The sequence below is a fragment of the Protopterus annectens genome, chromosome 8.part0, assembly GCF_019279795.1.
Source record: "Protopterus annectens isolate FY-2018-M chromosome 8.part0, PAN1.0, whole genome shotgun sequence".
Lineage (NCBI taxonomy): Eukaryota > Metazoa > Chordata > Ceratodontiformes > Protopteridae > Protopterus > Protopterus annectens.
In genome coordinates, this window is record NC_056741.1 from 1,230,203,398 (window position 1) to 1,230,219,881 (window position 16,484).

A 16,484-nucleotide genomic window follows, 5' to 3' on the forward strand; every position below is an offset into this window, starting at 1 on the left:
TTAGGGGCAGCTAACAGGAAAATTGCAGGCAGTAACATCCTCTAAAGTCGACAGAAAGACACAGGAGGAATGGATGTCAGTTCTGGAAAAAAGTTGTATAACAAATCATATTTTGAGTCACTAAACCTCAGTGTTGTTACAATGAAAACACGTGTACATTTTAGCAATAGTATCAGAGAAAAAAGAAACCCCAAAAGGAAGAAACTGATACTGAGCTCTAAGTCTGAATCATAAATCTTGATAAAATTTATTTGTTCCTGCATCCTCCTGTTCTGACTCAAAAATGTTAACCTCTTTAGGTACAGCAGAATCCCTCCTTTTACCAGATACTACTTTACAAGGGGCAATGGCCTGAATTAACCCAGACAAACCCAGTACATTACTCCTATCCAAAGAAATGAGGAGCAGATACATATTTGGTTTTCTGCTTCTTTTTGACAGGAAACATTGGGCCAACTTGTCACTAATGCCAGGACTTGTTTTGTTCCTCCAGGATGGGCACAGCATTTTGGCGTAACAGTGAAACCTTCCCTGTTTTCTCTCCCGGAACTGAGGAGTAAAACATCAATAAAATTAAGAATTGGAAGCCCCCTCCCAAGAAATGGAACTTATCTGACCATCAAAGAAGAGCACAAGCTGTCAACCCTTGAAAGCCTCAGAGGAGTGTACTCTTTGGCAGAAGTAATGCTCTGAAGGGCTACTTCACCTAGACATTTCTTTTAGTCAGCTCATCTCAAACTGCTTGACAGTTTGGATGCATGGAATGTGCCCCTGAAGGTTTTGAAGCTGGCTGGCTGTTCTATCCCTGGCAGGATACAGCCCCATATACCCAACGATAATGCAGCAGTTATCAATATGATGAACACTGCCAAAGGCTAGAAACACTTCCACTAAAAAAAAAAACAAAAATAAAACAAAACAGTGACCTAACCTTAAGAAACATCAAAACAGCCTAAAAAGGGTATAGCGGAGAAGAAATTCAGTAAAATGCAAAAAAAGAAAAAAGATTTCTATGGATACAGCTGTTACAAATATGAAGCTCAACTGCATTCCAGTCCCAGGAAACGGCAAATGAGATCTGAGGTAGACAGGAGGAGCTCCAAGGTTGAAATCATTTGGAACGGCCAACCTGATGTTGAAGACAGATGAAAAAGGCAACATCAGAACTATAGATTTCCACACACAACTATGGGCTAAACCACAGATACAGCGGTTCAGTGAAGGTAAGCATGATTCAACTCTCTTCAACTCTCTTCAACTTCCCAGGAACAGGAATAAAAACATTCCCAGTTTTCATCAATTTAATAATCCTGCATAATTATTCTGTTTTGGCACATATAAAAATCAATTTTTTAGACTGCTTTACTGTCTACATGAACCAACAACATATTACTCACAAAGACTTCTACAAATAATGAAAGCTACTCAAACATGGCAAAGGCCGTGACTTGGGTAAAAAAAAACAAAAAATTACATTATAAATAAATATATATATATATATATATATATATATATATATATATATATATATATATATATATGTGTGTGTGTGTGTGTGTGTGTACACACACACACACATACTGCACAGTGCATCTGTAATTCAAATAAAGCACATTTTCACTAAGAAAATCAAAGCATATTAATGGGTATGCCCATGGCCAGAGTGTACAAAATAAGATGTTTAACCAATAACTGACCTGCAATGTGTGCTCAATTGCATTGGGAAAGTTCTTTAGTGTACAAATAGGAATTGATTTTTCTGGAGGATCCTGGCTTGAACTGTAGGACTCAGTTAAAAATGGAATGACAACCTGGACATTTCCTTTAGTACCCAAAGTTCCAGACTCAAGTAGGGGTTTGCGATAATATACACAGCGACGATCCATGTACATTCCTAAAAAAAAAAAAAAAAACACCTGGTTACCATCTCAGCAAAATGCAGGCACAGACCATATAAACAAGTCAAAAGACTCCGTCACTACATTGATCTTAAAACTCTTAACGTTACGTGCTAAATTCTGTAACCTTACATTAATGCAAAGGCTCACAAAACATTAACACCCTTCCTGACCTATAAGCTAGGTTGGCCAGATATTAAGACCTGCTTCATTATTCTACAGCTCCAGAATCTTCTCTTGGAACATGCACCACAAAACATCAGAAGAACACGTTAACTTTGTTTTGCCAGACATGAGTCAATTCAAACAGAAAATTACTTAAGTTCGTAACACATCTGTACTTACTGAACAGCAAATGTTCAAATTGCAGTAGTCAATATATATGGTAAACAGCATGCCAAGGATAAAATACATCATATCAGAAAAAGCTTGGGCACTTTACTTATGCACAGCACTTCCACTTTTGGCACCAGCAGAAGCACCAGTGAAAATGGGATGCATGGAAGCTCCAAAAGTAAGAGTTTCTTGCCCTTAAAAAAAAAAAAAAAAAAAAAGAGGTGAAATCCTACTGCTCTAAGTGAAGTCTTCCTCCAGGCCTGGAGCAGAACATTCCGAGTCATCTGTTATACTCGGAGGCAAACAGATCTATCCGTGTACTCTATATGTGGACTATGTCCAGAAAAATTCATGGGTAATTATCCATTAGTTGGATTCTACGATCTGTTGAGGTTGTCTGCAAGGGGATTGTCCTCTAAAGGAATGTAAACTGCATGTAGGGACAACTTTCTTTTATGGCAATGCCCGCCCCCACCCCCCAAGAGTACCTGCATTGTTACTAAGATATTGTGTGCTCCTGTTTATGTATCATGATTGAGGTGTTCTGTGAATACTTTCAAGGAGCCTGGGCTCCAACAAGTGAGACAACACCTTTAAAGCTTAGATGAGGGCTTTCATCTCAGTCACACTGTGTCCATTATTCTCTAGGGAGATTACTGTCCCTCAACAGCCTTGGAGCCTGTCCACATACCTCAGGCTAGGTAAGATGAATTGTGCAAGTCCTGGGTGGGTGCGAGTTCTAGGAAGGGAACTCGAGTTTCACCTGGTATATCCACAACTGTAACTCCTGCTTTAAAAAGGGCAGAGGGATTGGTAAGTTTAGGGGTTGAGTATATTGAGGTCAAAAGGAATTTGGCTACCACTGGATTTTCTTCATGTGCAGTCTGGCATAAGGCACCACTGGACTTGTGGCTGACATGTACCCTAAGGCTCTTAGCAACTCTCTTGCTGAGTCTTAAACAGACAGAGCAAGGACTAAATGGGAGACAATTTTCTCCTGAGGGAGGAAGGCTATAATTGAGCAAGTGCTGACCCTGCAACCTATGAATACTACATCCAGGGAGGTCATCAGGGATGACTGAGTGTGAATCAGTCTTTCCAGGAGACGCACTGTAAATTTGAATCAGCACAGTTTCCTTGGACAAGGCCAAAATAAGGTTGCCCTGGAAGGCAAAAAATTTGTATCCCATGGGTCATGCAAAACCTGGGTGAGCTGTAGATATGCCAAAAGATATAGCTGAGAATTTAAAGTGCTCATGAAGAGATGGAAAATAAAGTTATGTACTTAACCATAACTTGGCATCTGAGTTATCCTATGTCACTATTCATCACTCTTGGGTCTTGGATCAGACATCGGATCCGAGATGGCACTTTACAGACAGCTTCAAGGCTTGAGCTCCTCCAACTCCCATAATCCCTTGCTGCTCTCTAACCTCTCAGATAGAGTTTGCCCTTTACTAGAAAACAGCTAATGAAGCCGTTGACCACCACATAGGACACCTCCACATCCTCTAGATCCTACAAGATGGGAGATGGAGGGAGGGATAGTGACACGGGATAACACAGATGCAAAGTTATGGTCACGTACATAACTATCTGATGTTATCCATGTCACTATTCCTCACTCTTGGGTCAGAGTCCCCAGCTACCCTAAATCTTGGGCGGCCTCATGGAAGGCCATGTCGAAGAACTGTGGAGCCGAAGGAAGCCCTGTTTCCTGGATACAATGTAAAGTTTGTAGTGGCTAATAAAAGTATGCTGAGAAGACCAGGTGGCTGCCGCACAAATATCTATGGAGTGATGTTTAAGAAAAGCAGCTGATGTAGCCACTGACCTAGTGGAATTAACTTTAACTGGCCTTGGTAAAGATAAACCCTTGGACGAATAAGCATAAGAAATGCATGATGAAATCCAATGAGAGATAGTTACTTTGGACACCGCCTGACCTTTCCTGTTAAGAGAAAACGCCACAAATTGATTAAACTTGCGGATGATAGTCATCCTATCTAGATAAAAAGGCAGCTGTCTATGCACATCCAGAGTATGCAAGAGATATTCCCCTTTGTTAGCAAAGCTGGGGAAGAAAACTGGTAATTGGATTGACTGGTTCAGATTCGCTAATTTAGCAACCTTAGGCATGAATGATGGATTAGTCCTAAGGGCCACCCTAGCTTTATTAAAAAACATAAAAGGCGGTTTAACAGAAAGAGCCTGCAACCCCAAAACTCTTTCAGCTGAAGTTACGGCTACTAAAAAGGCCATCTTCCATGACAAGAATTTGATATCACAAAGAGACCCTGTGTGAGAGACTGCAGCAAAAAGGAACGATCTTAAGAGGGAGAAGAGTCCTTGACAGGGGGTCTATGTAGAAAAAACCCATTAAAAAGGCTTTGCACAAGCGAGAGAAGGCCAGTTCCTCACACACATGAAGTTAGAGATATCTGCTAACTAAACTTTGATAGTCAAAAAGCTAGCTCATTCCTGAAAAAGGAAGGGCAAGAAAAGCAAATGATCTGAAACAGAAGCCGAGAAAGGATGTAGACTATACTGCTTGGTCCAAACAGAAACCAGTTTCTACTTACTAGTATAAATCTTTCTAGTGGAAGACTTCAGGGAGGCCAGGATAATGTCCTTAATGGGAGAAGGAAGCCTGGGTTTGTTGAGGATTACTGAAAGAGGACAAACCATGCTGTCAGACGAAGCGTCTGTAGGTTGGGAACAAAGCTGAGACAGATGGAAAATCAGATTTGGAATGGGATCTAGTGAGGAGGAAACCACACCTGCTGAGGCCAAAAAGGGGCGATGAGAATCAAGGTGGTCTTGAGGCAACAGGCTTTTTGTAGTACTGTGGGAATGAGAGACAATGGAGGATAGGCATAAAGGAGACCCGAGGGCCAATCATGGACCAGAGCATCCATAGGGGACTTCCCGGTTGAGGGAATCAGGGTGAAATACCGGTTGCATTTGTTGTTGAGGGGGTTGCAAAGAGATCGCAGCTCGGATGGATCCAGCGAAGGAAGATTTCTTTTGCCACTGAAGGATCCAAGGACCACTTGGGAGGGCTCAGAATTGCCCTGCTCAGTCTGTTTGCCAACACAGTAGGAATGTGCGCTGCAACGAAAAAGTGCCCGAAGGATATCGCCCATTCCCACACTCATGGCCTCGAGACAAAGCAGACACGAATGTGTGCCCCCCTTGCTTGTGAAGATACCACTCAACTGCCATGTTGTCTGTGTGAACTGCAATGGTACCCGGAGGAAGGCAGTCCTGAAAGGCTTGCAACGTGAGCAGGACCCTCCCTCATCTCCAAGACGTTGATATGCAGTTTTGTCTGTGCTTCGGACCATATGCCTTGGACAGTCTGTCCCTGAAAATGCCCCCCACCCCAACAGAGAAGCATCTATTGTCACAGTGACGCTGGGGGGAGGAAAGGAGAATGGCCTGCCTGCCAGAAGATTGAAAGACTGAATGCACTAAAGAAGATAGCACCTGCACACTGGTGTCAGGCAGATTGGAGCTAACATTGGGTGAAACAGGGGAGACCACTGAACAGCTAGAGCCCACTGCAAAACCCTCATGTAGAACCTGGGCAACAGCACTAGGTAGATTCACCGCCATGGACCCTAAGGCTCTGAAAACTAGGTGGGCCTGGGGGTGAGACAGGTCGAGAAGAGACTGGACGTGAGATCTGATGAGGTGTACCCACCGAGGCAGGAGCACTGCAATCTCTGACAGTGTCCAAATGAATCTGACTAACTTTAGACTTTGAGGTGGAGCGAGATTGGATTTGAGGAGATTCACTGCGATTAAGTGGTCGAAAAACTGTAGTATATACTGTAAGGCAGTGGCCAGACGATGCTTTGTGGGAGCGGTGAAGAACCAAATTGTCGTGATACAGAAACACCTGGAATCCCTGCAGTCTCAAGTGAGCTGTAACCACTGCCATGCACTTGAACACCCAGGGGGCTGTGGTGAGACCAAAGGGCAGGGTTCTGAACTGATGATTGGCCTCTACTCTAAAGCAGAGATCTCCTGAAGGGCCTGTCTATTTTGATGTGATAGCATGGATCCTGCAGATCCACAAAGCACATCCAATTGCAACAAGGGCAAGATGGACTGAACAGTGACCATCCTGAACTTTGACTTCTTGACTGAGAGATCAAGTTTGCTGAGGTTCAGGACCGGATGCAGGTCTCTCATCACCTTTGGCACCAAATAAATAAATAAATAAATAAAACAAGAGTAAGTTCCGGATTCTTGTTGCCCTGGGGGACCTCTTGGTGGCTCTCTTCTGAAGCCTGAGCACTTCTTCCTGAGCTAACTCCCTCTGATGGGGTGGTGCATCGGGGAGGTATCTCATGATGGGAGGAGGATGGAAAAGGGAATAGAATAACCCTGGGAGATATTTAGCACCCAATGATCTTTTGTGATACTTGCCTAGGGTAGAGAATGCAAGGACAAGTGACTCCTGACTGCCTCCAGAGCAGGACAGTAGGGCAGTACTTCAGGAGCGATGCTGGGGCAGAGATGGGTCCCCTGGAGTCCTGATTTTGCTGACCCCCCCCCCCTCTGCTCCCAGGGCGGTGTCTGCCATTAAACTCTCTCCCCCAGCCTCTGGAGGAGGGTTCATCTTGAGCGTCCTGGAAGGCAGACTGCGACTTGCAAAACCACATCTTCCTGGCTCCTCGCTATGTCCTGGAAAGGAGCACTGAAGGGCGGAGAATCTGATTCCTACAGCCACAACAAAGTCTTGCGCTCCTCATTACTACGGGTAGGAGTTTCTTTTAGAAACTGAAAAGATGGTCACAAGTGCCCAAAGGTTTACAAATAATCTAAAATAAAGACACAAACAGAGTAGCCAGTTCCAAAAAACAGATAGTTTAATTCACAAATCCACGAGTGAACACACTACAAACAAGATTAACGTAGCATAATGTGTTGTCCTAACGTTTTCGTCATATAATTTCATCAGATAAAACAGCACAACCAAAAAACTTAAGTTTAAATATAAATTTAAAATGTTTGCAACCAATGAAAACTGTGAATCAATTAAAGACTGTAAATCAATTAAAATAAGCATGTTTAAAGTGCTATGTTTACTAAAATGAGTACTAAAACCATATAAAATATTTATACAAGTTGTGATACTATATAAATTGTATTCATGGTAGTCTTCCATGTCTATTTTACATCGAAAGACTTTATATTTTACATTTTGTATTTTGCAGTCCTTTGTGTGTATTCAAGCATATTTCTTTAATACATGATTGAATTCACGATGCAACAATTAAGTAATTAACTAATTAATTAATTACAGCATGTGACTTTGGCTTCAGTATATATTTGTTGAGTATTAAGCATTGTTTTTATACTTGATAAAGCTCGGTATTGCACCGAGCGAAAGCGCTTGTTTTAGTGTGGTGGCCTCTAATAAAGGATTTACTTACAGTCTTGTTTGGTGCTTCATTCTTGGGTCGTGAATTCCTCTTTTTATATACAAGTAAGTTGTGTAACTGAAAATAAGTACATTAATACAAATACTGTATCCAAAGCCTATTATAAAACCCAAATAAAATCCTTAAGTGGGTCTTAAAACTGTTAAAACATTAAACAAGTTAAAATGTATATGCTAAAATATGTCATATATTTACAAGTATTTGTATTAATATTATTTACAGTATTTGTATTAATGTACTTATTTTCAGTTACACAACTTACTTATATATATATTTTTATATATGTTATATGGTTTTAGTACTCATTTTAGTAAGCATAGCACTTTAAACATACTGATTTTAACTGATCTATGGTCTTTAATTGATTCACAGTTTTCATTGGTTGCAAACATTTTAAATTTATATTTAAACTGTAAAGTTTTTTGATTGTGCTGTTTTATCTGATGACGTTATAGGCCGAAAACGTTAGGACAACACTTTATGCTACATTAATTTTGTTTGTAGTGCGTTCACTTGTGGATTTGTGAATTAAACTGTTTTGTGGAACTGGCTACTCGGTTTATGCCTTTAATTTGGATTATTAACAGTTTCTTTTACCTAAAGCCAAACGGGGTAGAACTATCAAAAGGGGCATTGGTAAAGGATGCCATGAAGGACTCTGCAAAGGTGCAGCCAGGCAAGCTGTCGAACAGCGATGCCTGTGCTAGCCACATAAGAAGCTCCTTTCGTGTTGGCAATCAACCTCATTGATAAATTAGTCAGTGAAGAAAAGTGTGGATAGTTTGGAGGACACCTTTAGTTCTCTGTCCGGTAGTACCTTAACCGGGCCTCTTTCAAGTCGGGTTAAATATGCCAGATAATTGAGTGCCCGCAGCCAAAAGGTGGCTGAGGAAAACACCCGCTTTCCATGCATGTCAACTGCCCGGGACTCACTGTTGGGTGGATGGACATTCATACTGTGTTCTGTCAATCTGCACTTTAAGAAAGGACCTCATCATCCTATCCATTTCCAGAGGGAGTAAGCTCCTGAAGGATCTGGAGCAAGTGTAGGACCTAGCTGGAGATGAGTGCCTAGGATCCTGAGGGCCTACCCTCTAAAGAATGGCTTCTGTGCTTGGAACCAGTCGGAGACTGCCCCAAGTCAGAGCCAGAGTAGGAATCCTCAATCACAATTGTGTGAACGGACACTGATCTGTATCTGATGTCCTCGGACTCGAAGACAAGGTAGGATCTGAAGGCCTGGATCCCACATGTCCCAGATCTGAGTGAGTCGGATCCGTGGCTGGTCCAGATCCTGACGGATCAAAAGGTCTCAGACCAGAGATCTTGGATCCGAAGGCTTAGGAGTGGAAGCCCTGGATCCATGGTAATGAGTCTTAGGATCAGAGAGCATCGGATCTGACCAAGAAGAGACTGGCGTCAGACCCGAGGCACTAGGATCAGACAGTCTTGCTTTCTTAGCCGAAAACTACCCCCAAGATGGGGGGCATTCCTTTTGTGGTCGGCGGGTCCAGACTTGTCAGGGGACTGAACCAAGGGATCCCCCTTGAGCCAACCCTTTCAACAAGAGTTTGTTTTGACGCTTGACCAAAGCCCTGTGGTTGAATGCAGCGCATATGCCGCTTTCAACCTCCAGGTGGTTGGCACCCCAACAGTAAAGGCACTCCTCATGTAAATCGGAAAAAGGCATCCTCTGACCACATGAGGAGCACCGTTTAAAGCCTATGGGCTTGTCAGACATAGCACTTAAGTGCCAAACTAACTCAGAGACGTTAAACAAGCAGAGGTCGAATCAGAAACAGCAAGCCAAAATGTGCACAGACAGCGTAAAAAACAACACTAGCTTAGGGAAAAAAAAAAGGAGCAAGGCAACTATACTAAAGAAAAAATACACTAACACTACAGAAAAAGGAAGCCAAAATGAAAACTCCAGAAAAACCAACGAACTGGGAGGGGAGGGATAAAACTACTGCTATCAGAAAACTCAAAATACCGAAACTACAGTACCAATAAACTAGCCAAAATGAAATAATCTACTTATCCCAGAGCAGAAGCCAAGCCAAGAAACCCACATCTACAGCTGAAAGCAGCAAAGATCTGAGGGGTTAGAGGGCAGCAAGGGAACATGGGAGTGGGAGGAGCTCGAGCCTTGAAGCTGTCCGTAGAGTGAGAAATAGTGACATGGATAACATCACATGTGAGAAATTTTCTGAAGTCAGATGTACAGGGCTGTGCAGGTATGCATCCTTCAGACCTAGAGTGACAAAACAGATCTGAGGAAGGATTACAGGAAGAATTGGGAAAGAGAGCGAACACACAAACATCTTGAAAGAGGGAATTTTCAGAAGTGCTGAGATAGGACAAATATAGCATGGGTCTCCACATTCCTGGGTCTGAGGAAGAACTGGTTCTACAGTCCCCGGAGAGAGTTTTTGGGTAAAGAGATGAAGGAGATGAGACTGATCTGTTGGGGGGAGGGGTAATAACACCCCTTAAGAATGGAAGTTCTTTCCAAGACGTTTTGTAACAGTTTACATGACTGAAAAGATCCACTTATCACAGGCAACTTAATTCCCAGGCTATGAAGGAATAATGAAGCCTTTGGGACAGTGAAATGTGTGGACCACAGAGGTAGTGTGAGACGACAGACTTAGAAGCAGATCTGTTGGAAGTTTTACCAGGGTTGGAGTTCCAGTGAGGTTTCCCTTATTATCAAGGTTTCCCCTTCTGAGGGTCCTTTTGTTCCCCAAGAAAAAAAGGAAGTGGGTTTACAAGAGTAGTTCCTCTGGTACCTAGAAACTCTGGTAAGAAAAATCTGCTTAAGGTCCAGCATGACTTTTCCTTTTTCCAGCATGGATTTTACTTCAGCAACAGGGGGTGGGGTCTGAAAAGGAAGTCCTTATGGAGATGAGAGTCAATAAGCTTGGCCTTGACATCTGCTGAAGATGAAGCCAAGCAAACCAGAGGAAGACAGCTTGTGGTCACAGCAGTACCACGGCTGCACTTAGTGTGTTTAACTACCTGTATGGCATTACTAAGAAAAAAACAGCTCAAGACTTATGTTCAGAATCAAGTTCTACCAGAGACATTCAGATTTCCCCAAAATGGAAAGCAAACATTTGTGCTTGGTAATTAAGGGCACTGAAAGCCAGGATGGCAGAGGTAAAGACGGTTTTGCAATACCTATCTATAACCCTACTGTACCTGTAGGATGGCAGCACACTAGATGCAGGAAGTAGTTTATCAGTGGACAAAGTCGTCTGCAGGGTCTACCAGATTCTTGTACAAGAATTTCATGTCCTCTTGTACTTTGTATAACCTGTCAGGTTTCTTACGTGCAGGAGGCTGTGAATCAGGATTAGGGGGAAGAAGAAAAGGCATCCAAAAAGGCAGAGAGGACAAGCAGCACAGAAAGTTTAGGGATCCCAACTTCTAATAATTTGTAGTACCCTTCTGTATTGTCAGAGACCCATTTTGTCTATCAAAATGCTGCATCATACTGTAAATAATTTCACGGGAAATTTCTTCTATTGAGGAATCTGGTGTTAATGTACCCTCATCATCTGAGGCCAGTTGTCCAGAGCAGAGCATTTGGGAGGAAAAGGCCAGTGTGTTCTCATGCGAATCTGGTTTCTCCTCTTCAGATGAAAACTCATGCTCTCTCTTCAAAGGTGGAGAGAGAGAAGCATGGCAAACGAAAGGAAGACGACTTCAAATACAAAATGGCTATATATACACTAGAGAAGTAATGCACAAAAAACCAAAGACAAGCAAAGAATAATCCACGACCTTGAAGAAAGGAACCAGAACTCTGTTAAAGTCCACAAGGCTGTATTTTATTTCTGAAGTGTTCCAAAAGTCACAGATAAAATCACACTGAAGTATTCCAAAAATCACAGATAAAATCACACAAGCGCTTTCGCTCAGGCAGTCCTGAGCTTTATCAAGTGAAAACAAAATGCAGTATGCAGTAACCTCCATTAAATAGCCTAGCAATTATACAATTAATTAATTAGTAAGTCTAGTACTAAGGTGTGGTGCTTTGGAGTTGGATGTTAAAAAAGTTAGTCATTATACCAACTCAAAAAATGAAATGTTTGCAACAACATCTGCACTTAAATAAAATGACTAATCATAAAAAACATTTTAAAATACCAGTTTCCTAGGTTTCAGAACATAAAAGTCTGAAGTCTGGTTGGGGTTGTAGATTGTTAAGAAATATGCTTAAAGATGTGTTTGGATTGTCAGTGAATTGTTAAAACTTTTCTTTTATTATTACTTTGCACTGATAAAGACATGCAATAAAATGTGTGAGATATTTTTGATGCCCATCCATATACCATTTCATATAGAATTTGATTTATTAGTCAGAATCCTAAAACCGTGGATGTTCAGTAATTTAATATGCTGTGTGGGGATGCTGTAGTATGAAGGGGGTCAAGTATGAGAGTTATAACCTAGCCCTCCTAAGCTTGAGGACCCGGTTTAATGCTGATCATCCCATTCAGACCTGGTGGCTTCCTGCATTCAGTCTCAACTGCCATAATAGTTCACGGTAGCCCAAGGTGGATTCCCAGTCACCACCTCTTGCATCTGGCTCAACCTGTTCCAGAACTAAAAACTGAATTTTGGGATCTGGGCAGGAGAGTGAGTGTTTATAGAAGGCATTGGTTTCCTTCTTCCTGGTCATGTCATAAAGATGTTCGTGAATCGTTTCCTTAATTCCCTCTCAGTTTTGCCCACATAGAAACTTTGACAGTTGGTGCACATCCCCAAGTATCGACCCTCTAGAGGCACAGGTGTAAAATCCACCGGGGGGGATCTTGTACTTCCTAGAGCGGAGGTATGGTGCTGTTTCTTTAGATATGGCATGACATTGGGCACAGGCACCACATCTGAAAGTGCCCAGCCTTGGTTGTTTTACCTTCATCTTTTTTCTTTGATTTCTTTCAAATAATTCCTTTAGATTGGCCCCTCTTTTACGAACAAAACTGGGTTTAGGTGGTATATAGTCTTTTAGTTCTTCAAGGAGGGTTAAAACCGGCCAGTGATGTAAGATTGTTTCTTCCAATTCATAGGAATTTGATGAGTATGTGTGTGCAAAACTGTTAGTGTGAACAGTATCCTTGTTTTGTGTATTGTTGGTCACTGGTACAAACCCCCCCCCTAGTATTGGTTTGTAGTAGGTATGTCGTGGAGATTTTACCTGTGCTTCTAGCGCTAGAAATTTGTCCAAAGGGTAACCTCTCTCCAAAAAAGCTTTTCAAAATTCCACCTCAGAATCAAAATCTTTCTCCGTACTGCATATTCTACTTGCTCTGATGAGCTGCCCCTTAATGATCCCCCTCTTTTGATATGGTGGGTGGGCACTTTCGAAGTGTAGCAAGGAGTTGGAAAATGTTGCCTTGCGATGTAGTTTGGAATGGAAAGTTTTCTGATTGTAGTCCTTGTAAAGAGTAATGTCCAGATAATGAAGTTCGTGCTGATCCACTGTGTGTGTGAATTGTAGGAAATTCGTTGTTGAATTGATGTGTATAAGGAATTCAGATAGGTTCCTTCAGAGCCAGACCATAAAATACAGATGTCATCCAAATAGCGTCTGTAGAACAGAATGTGATCTTTCCATGGGGGTATTAGAGCGAATGTATGCTCCCACATGTGCAATATTACATTTGTGAAGGATGCACAAGATGCCCCATGGCAACCTTGCGTTGCCGGTATAATTCACCATTAAAAGATGAAGTTGTTGGACAAAACCATCTCCATCATTTCGGTGAGCAAGTTGGACATTTTGTTACTAAGGGTTGTCTTCTGGCCTAGAAATTGGGCAAACCATTCCAAACCTATTTGATGAGGGATGCTGGAAAACAGATCTTTGATGTCCACTGTGACCATTAAGGTGTCTGGGGAGTAGCAGGAGGTGGGAATGTCCCGGAGGAAGTGCCAAGAATCCTTGCAAACGTGGGACAATAGAGATGTGTATTCTTTAGTCATGTAATCAATAAATTTTCCCAGGGCTCAGTCACTCCACCTGCTCCTGATACAATCGGCCGGAATTGTAGTGGATTTATTCCTTTATGGGTTTTAGGTATCCCAAAGATGACTGGTATTCTGGGCTTTTCCACATGTAAGTAGTTATAGACCTTTTCATTGATGGCCTGTTGTAATAGAAGGTCAGTAAGATAGTACTTAATCTCAGCAAAGGCTATATTGATCTCGTTTGAAACCGTCTCGTATTGTTCGTCATTCTGCAACATAATGTGCATGTAGGCTTCGTAGTCCTCTGAGAACATAAGGACAATTCCCCTCCTTTATCAGGTTTCATGACCCTGATTTTTCTTCATGCAAGTGTTCAATAAAATTCATTTCTTGTTCAGAAAAATTTGGATGAAGTAGAATTTCTTGATTATTATATACTTTCCTGAAGTCATTCTCCACTAACTTTTCAAAGAAGAGAATTATTGGGTGTAGTGGGGGTTAAAGAGACTTGTACGTTGGGCCTGCTGCATTAAGTGTTTGCCCTTTAAAATCAAATTTAAATTTAAAGCTCTGGTAAACATTTTTAAATCTATCAGAGCTTGTGTTAAATTCATGGGTTTAGTTGGGACAAAATGTAACCCTCGGGTGAAAATATCAAAAGCATTTGTAGGAAGGTTCATGTCCGTGTAATTGTATATGGCAAAGTTGTTTCTCCTTAAAATAGTGCAGTTACCCTCAATATTAGTAGGGTTTTGGTTGTGTAAACCCAGATTTGGGGCTTGGTCAGTTGTAGGGTCATCCAGGGATGTTAGGGTAGTGGGTGTGTGGTGGTTTGTTAGTGAACAAAATTCCAAGACCTCGGTGCCTGTCTTTGTCTCTGTCCCCAAACCCCGGTCTGGCCGGGGTTCTGCTGAAAAGGCATCCAAAAAGGCAGAGAGGACAAGCAGCACAGAAAGTTTAGGGATCCCAACTTCTAATAATTTGTAGTACCCTTCTGTATTGTCAGAGACCCATTTTGTCTATCAAAATGCTGCATCATACTGTAAATAATTTCACGGGAAATTTCTTCTATTGAGGAATCTGGTGTTAATGTACCCTCATCATCTGAGGCCAGTTGTCCAGAGCAGAGCATTTGGGAGGAAAAGGCCAGTGTGTTCTCATGCGAATCTGGTTTCTCCTCTTCAGATGAAAACTCATGCTCTCTCTTCAAAGGTGGAGAGAGAGAAGCATGGCAAACGAAAGGAAGACGACTTCAAATACAAAATGGCTATATATACACTAGAGAAGTCAAGCCATTACTTCTGGGACATCCGCTGAAGATTAAAATGTTTAGTTTTTTTTTTTGCTTCCTGCATGAACAAAGCTTTGCCGTGCAGAACCTTGCCGGACCTTGATGAGAGAGCCAGGTACCCCTTCTCAATAAAATGAGGTATGCCCACGGGTCCTAAAATTATCACCCTGGGTTCCACCTACTCTCCCCATGGTGGTCAGAGATTCAGTCTTGGATGTGCAAAAGTAAGAAGCTAAACCTGTCATTAGCGGGGTTGTGGTAGTGGGCAACTCCCCAGAATTTTTGACATTTTATGAACTCTTGTGCCATCTCAGTAGGTACATCTGATGTGGACGTGACACTATAGGTATCTGGTTTCAATTGTTTCAACTTCCTTTTGAGTGCAAGAAGGATACCAGAGGCAGAGGGTTCCACCATTTTGTAAAGTAAGAAGCTCAAGACAATGGGTCTTGATACACATTAAGGGAAGCTAGCCTAGTAGATATATATATATATATATTTGAAGTACAGCTATTCAGTCGCATACGGTCTGCTCAGAGGTGACATGTGCCTGACATACAAGGCCATATCCAACCCGGAATTAATGGACATGCTCCACCTGAAAAAATCCAAATCCAACAAAACCACTAGAGCAAGCGACTTAAACCTTAGCACGGATATAAATAGGACGTGCTGGAGGGATAGATTTATCACTCAGAGACTCCCTATGCTGTGGAATAAAATCCCGGTCCATGTGAGGCAGAGCACCTCGCTGGCTCTGTTCAAGAGAAATCTTGACCTGTGGATGGGAGATCATAGGTTTACCCCAGGAATCATCTCTGTGTCACTGCTGGACAGAGGCACAACAAACTAATGGGTACAGTATTTTTTCATATAAGGGGTGGCGTAAGCCACAAAACTTTGGGCTAGGCTTATAAATGCCTTAGGGCAGATAGCCTAGTATAAAAACCTATGAACATATGAACCTAAGAAACTTACCATAACAGTAGATATTCAAAAGATCACAGCTAGCTGAAGTTACATGATGTTATATCCTGCTTTGGATAGAAGACAGCCAGGTTCCAAAGCTTTAGGGCACCTTCTACAAGCCTGAACATCTAAAATCACCTCATGCTGAGCTGCCTAAAATGACAGGTTTGGGTGCCAAGTACTTCAGAGCTTTTATGCCAACTGAGTGAGGGAGGGAGGTACACCATAACAGGAGATTGCTAGGAAAAGAAAAAAATAAAAGTCTATACCGTGTCACAAAAAAAAAAAAAAAACACAAAAGGGGTGGAGGGATGAAGCATTTACTGCAGCAGTGATTACTCAAACATCCAGTGTTATGGTAACTTTAATTATACATCTAATACTATGTTGTTCACATTGATCACTGCTGCAGTAGCCTACACCACTTGGCTAGACTACAACAGCTTAGAATAAAATAAGAGGTGGAACAAGAAGAATCCAGAATCTCCTGGAGAATGGACCTGGCAAAGCCTATCCTAGACCTTGAATAGGAATCTAGTTTGTAGTGTTTTGCAG

General features: G+C 41.9%; 1 protein-coding gene across 1 annotated transcript in view; it reads right to left on the reverse strand.

Annotated features, from left to right (window-relative positions):
* UBA1 (ubiquitin like modifier activating enzyme 1) overlaps positions 1-16,484 on the reverse strand; it is a 2,903,587-nt gene that overhangs the window by 934,903 nt on the left and 1,952,200 nt on the right. Inside the window, exon 25 of the mRNA XM_044080725.1 lies at positions 1,698-1,894. Coding sequence (XP_043936660.1) covers positions 1,698-1,894 — 197 coding nt within the window. The remainder of the gene's footprint in view (positions 1-1,697; positions 1,895-16,484) is intronic.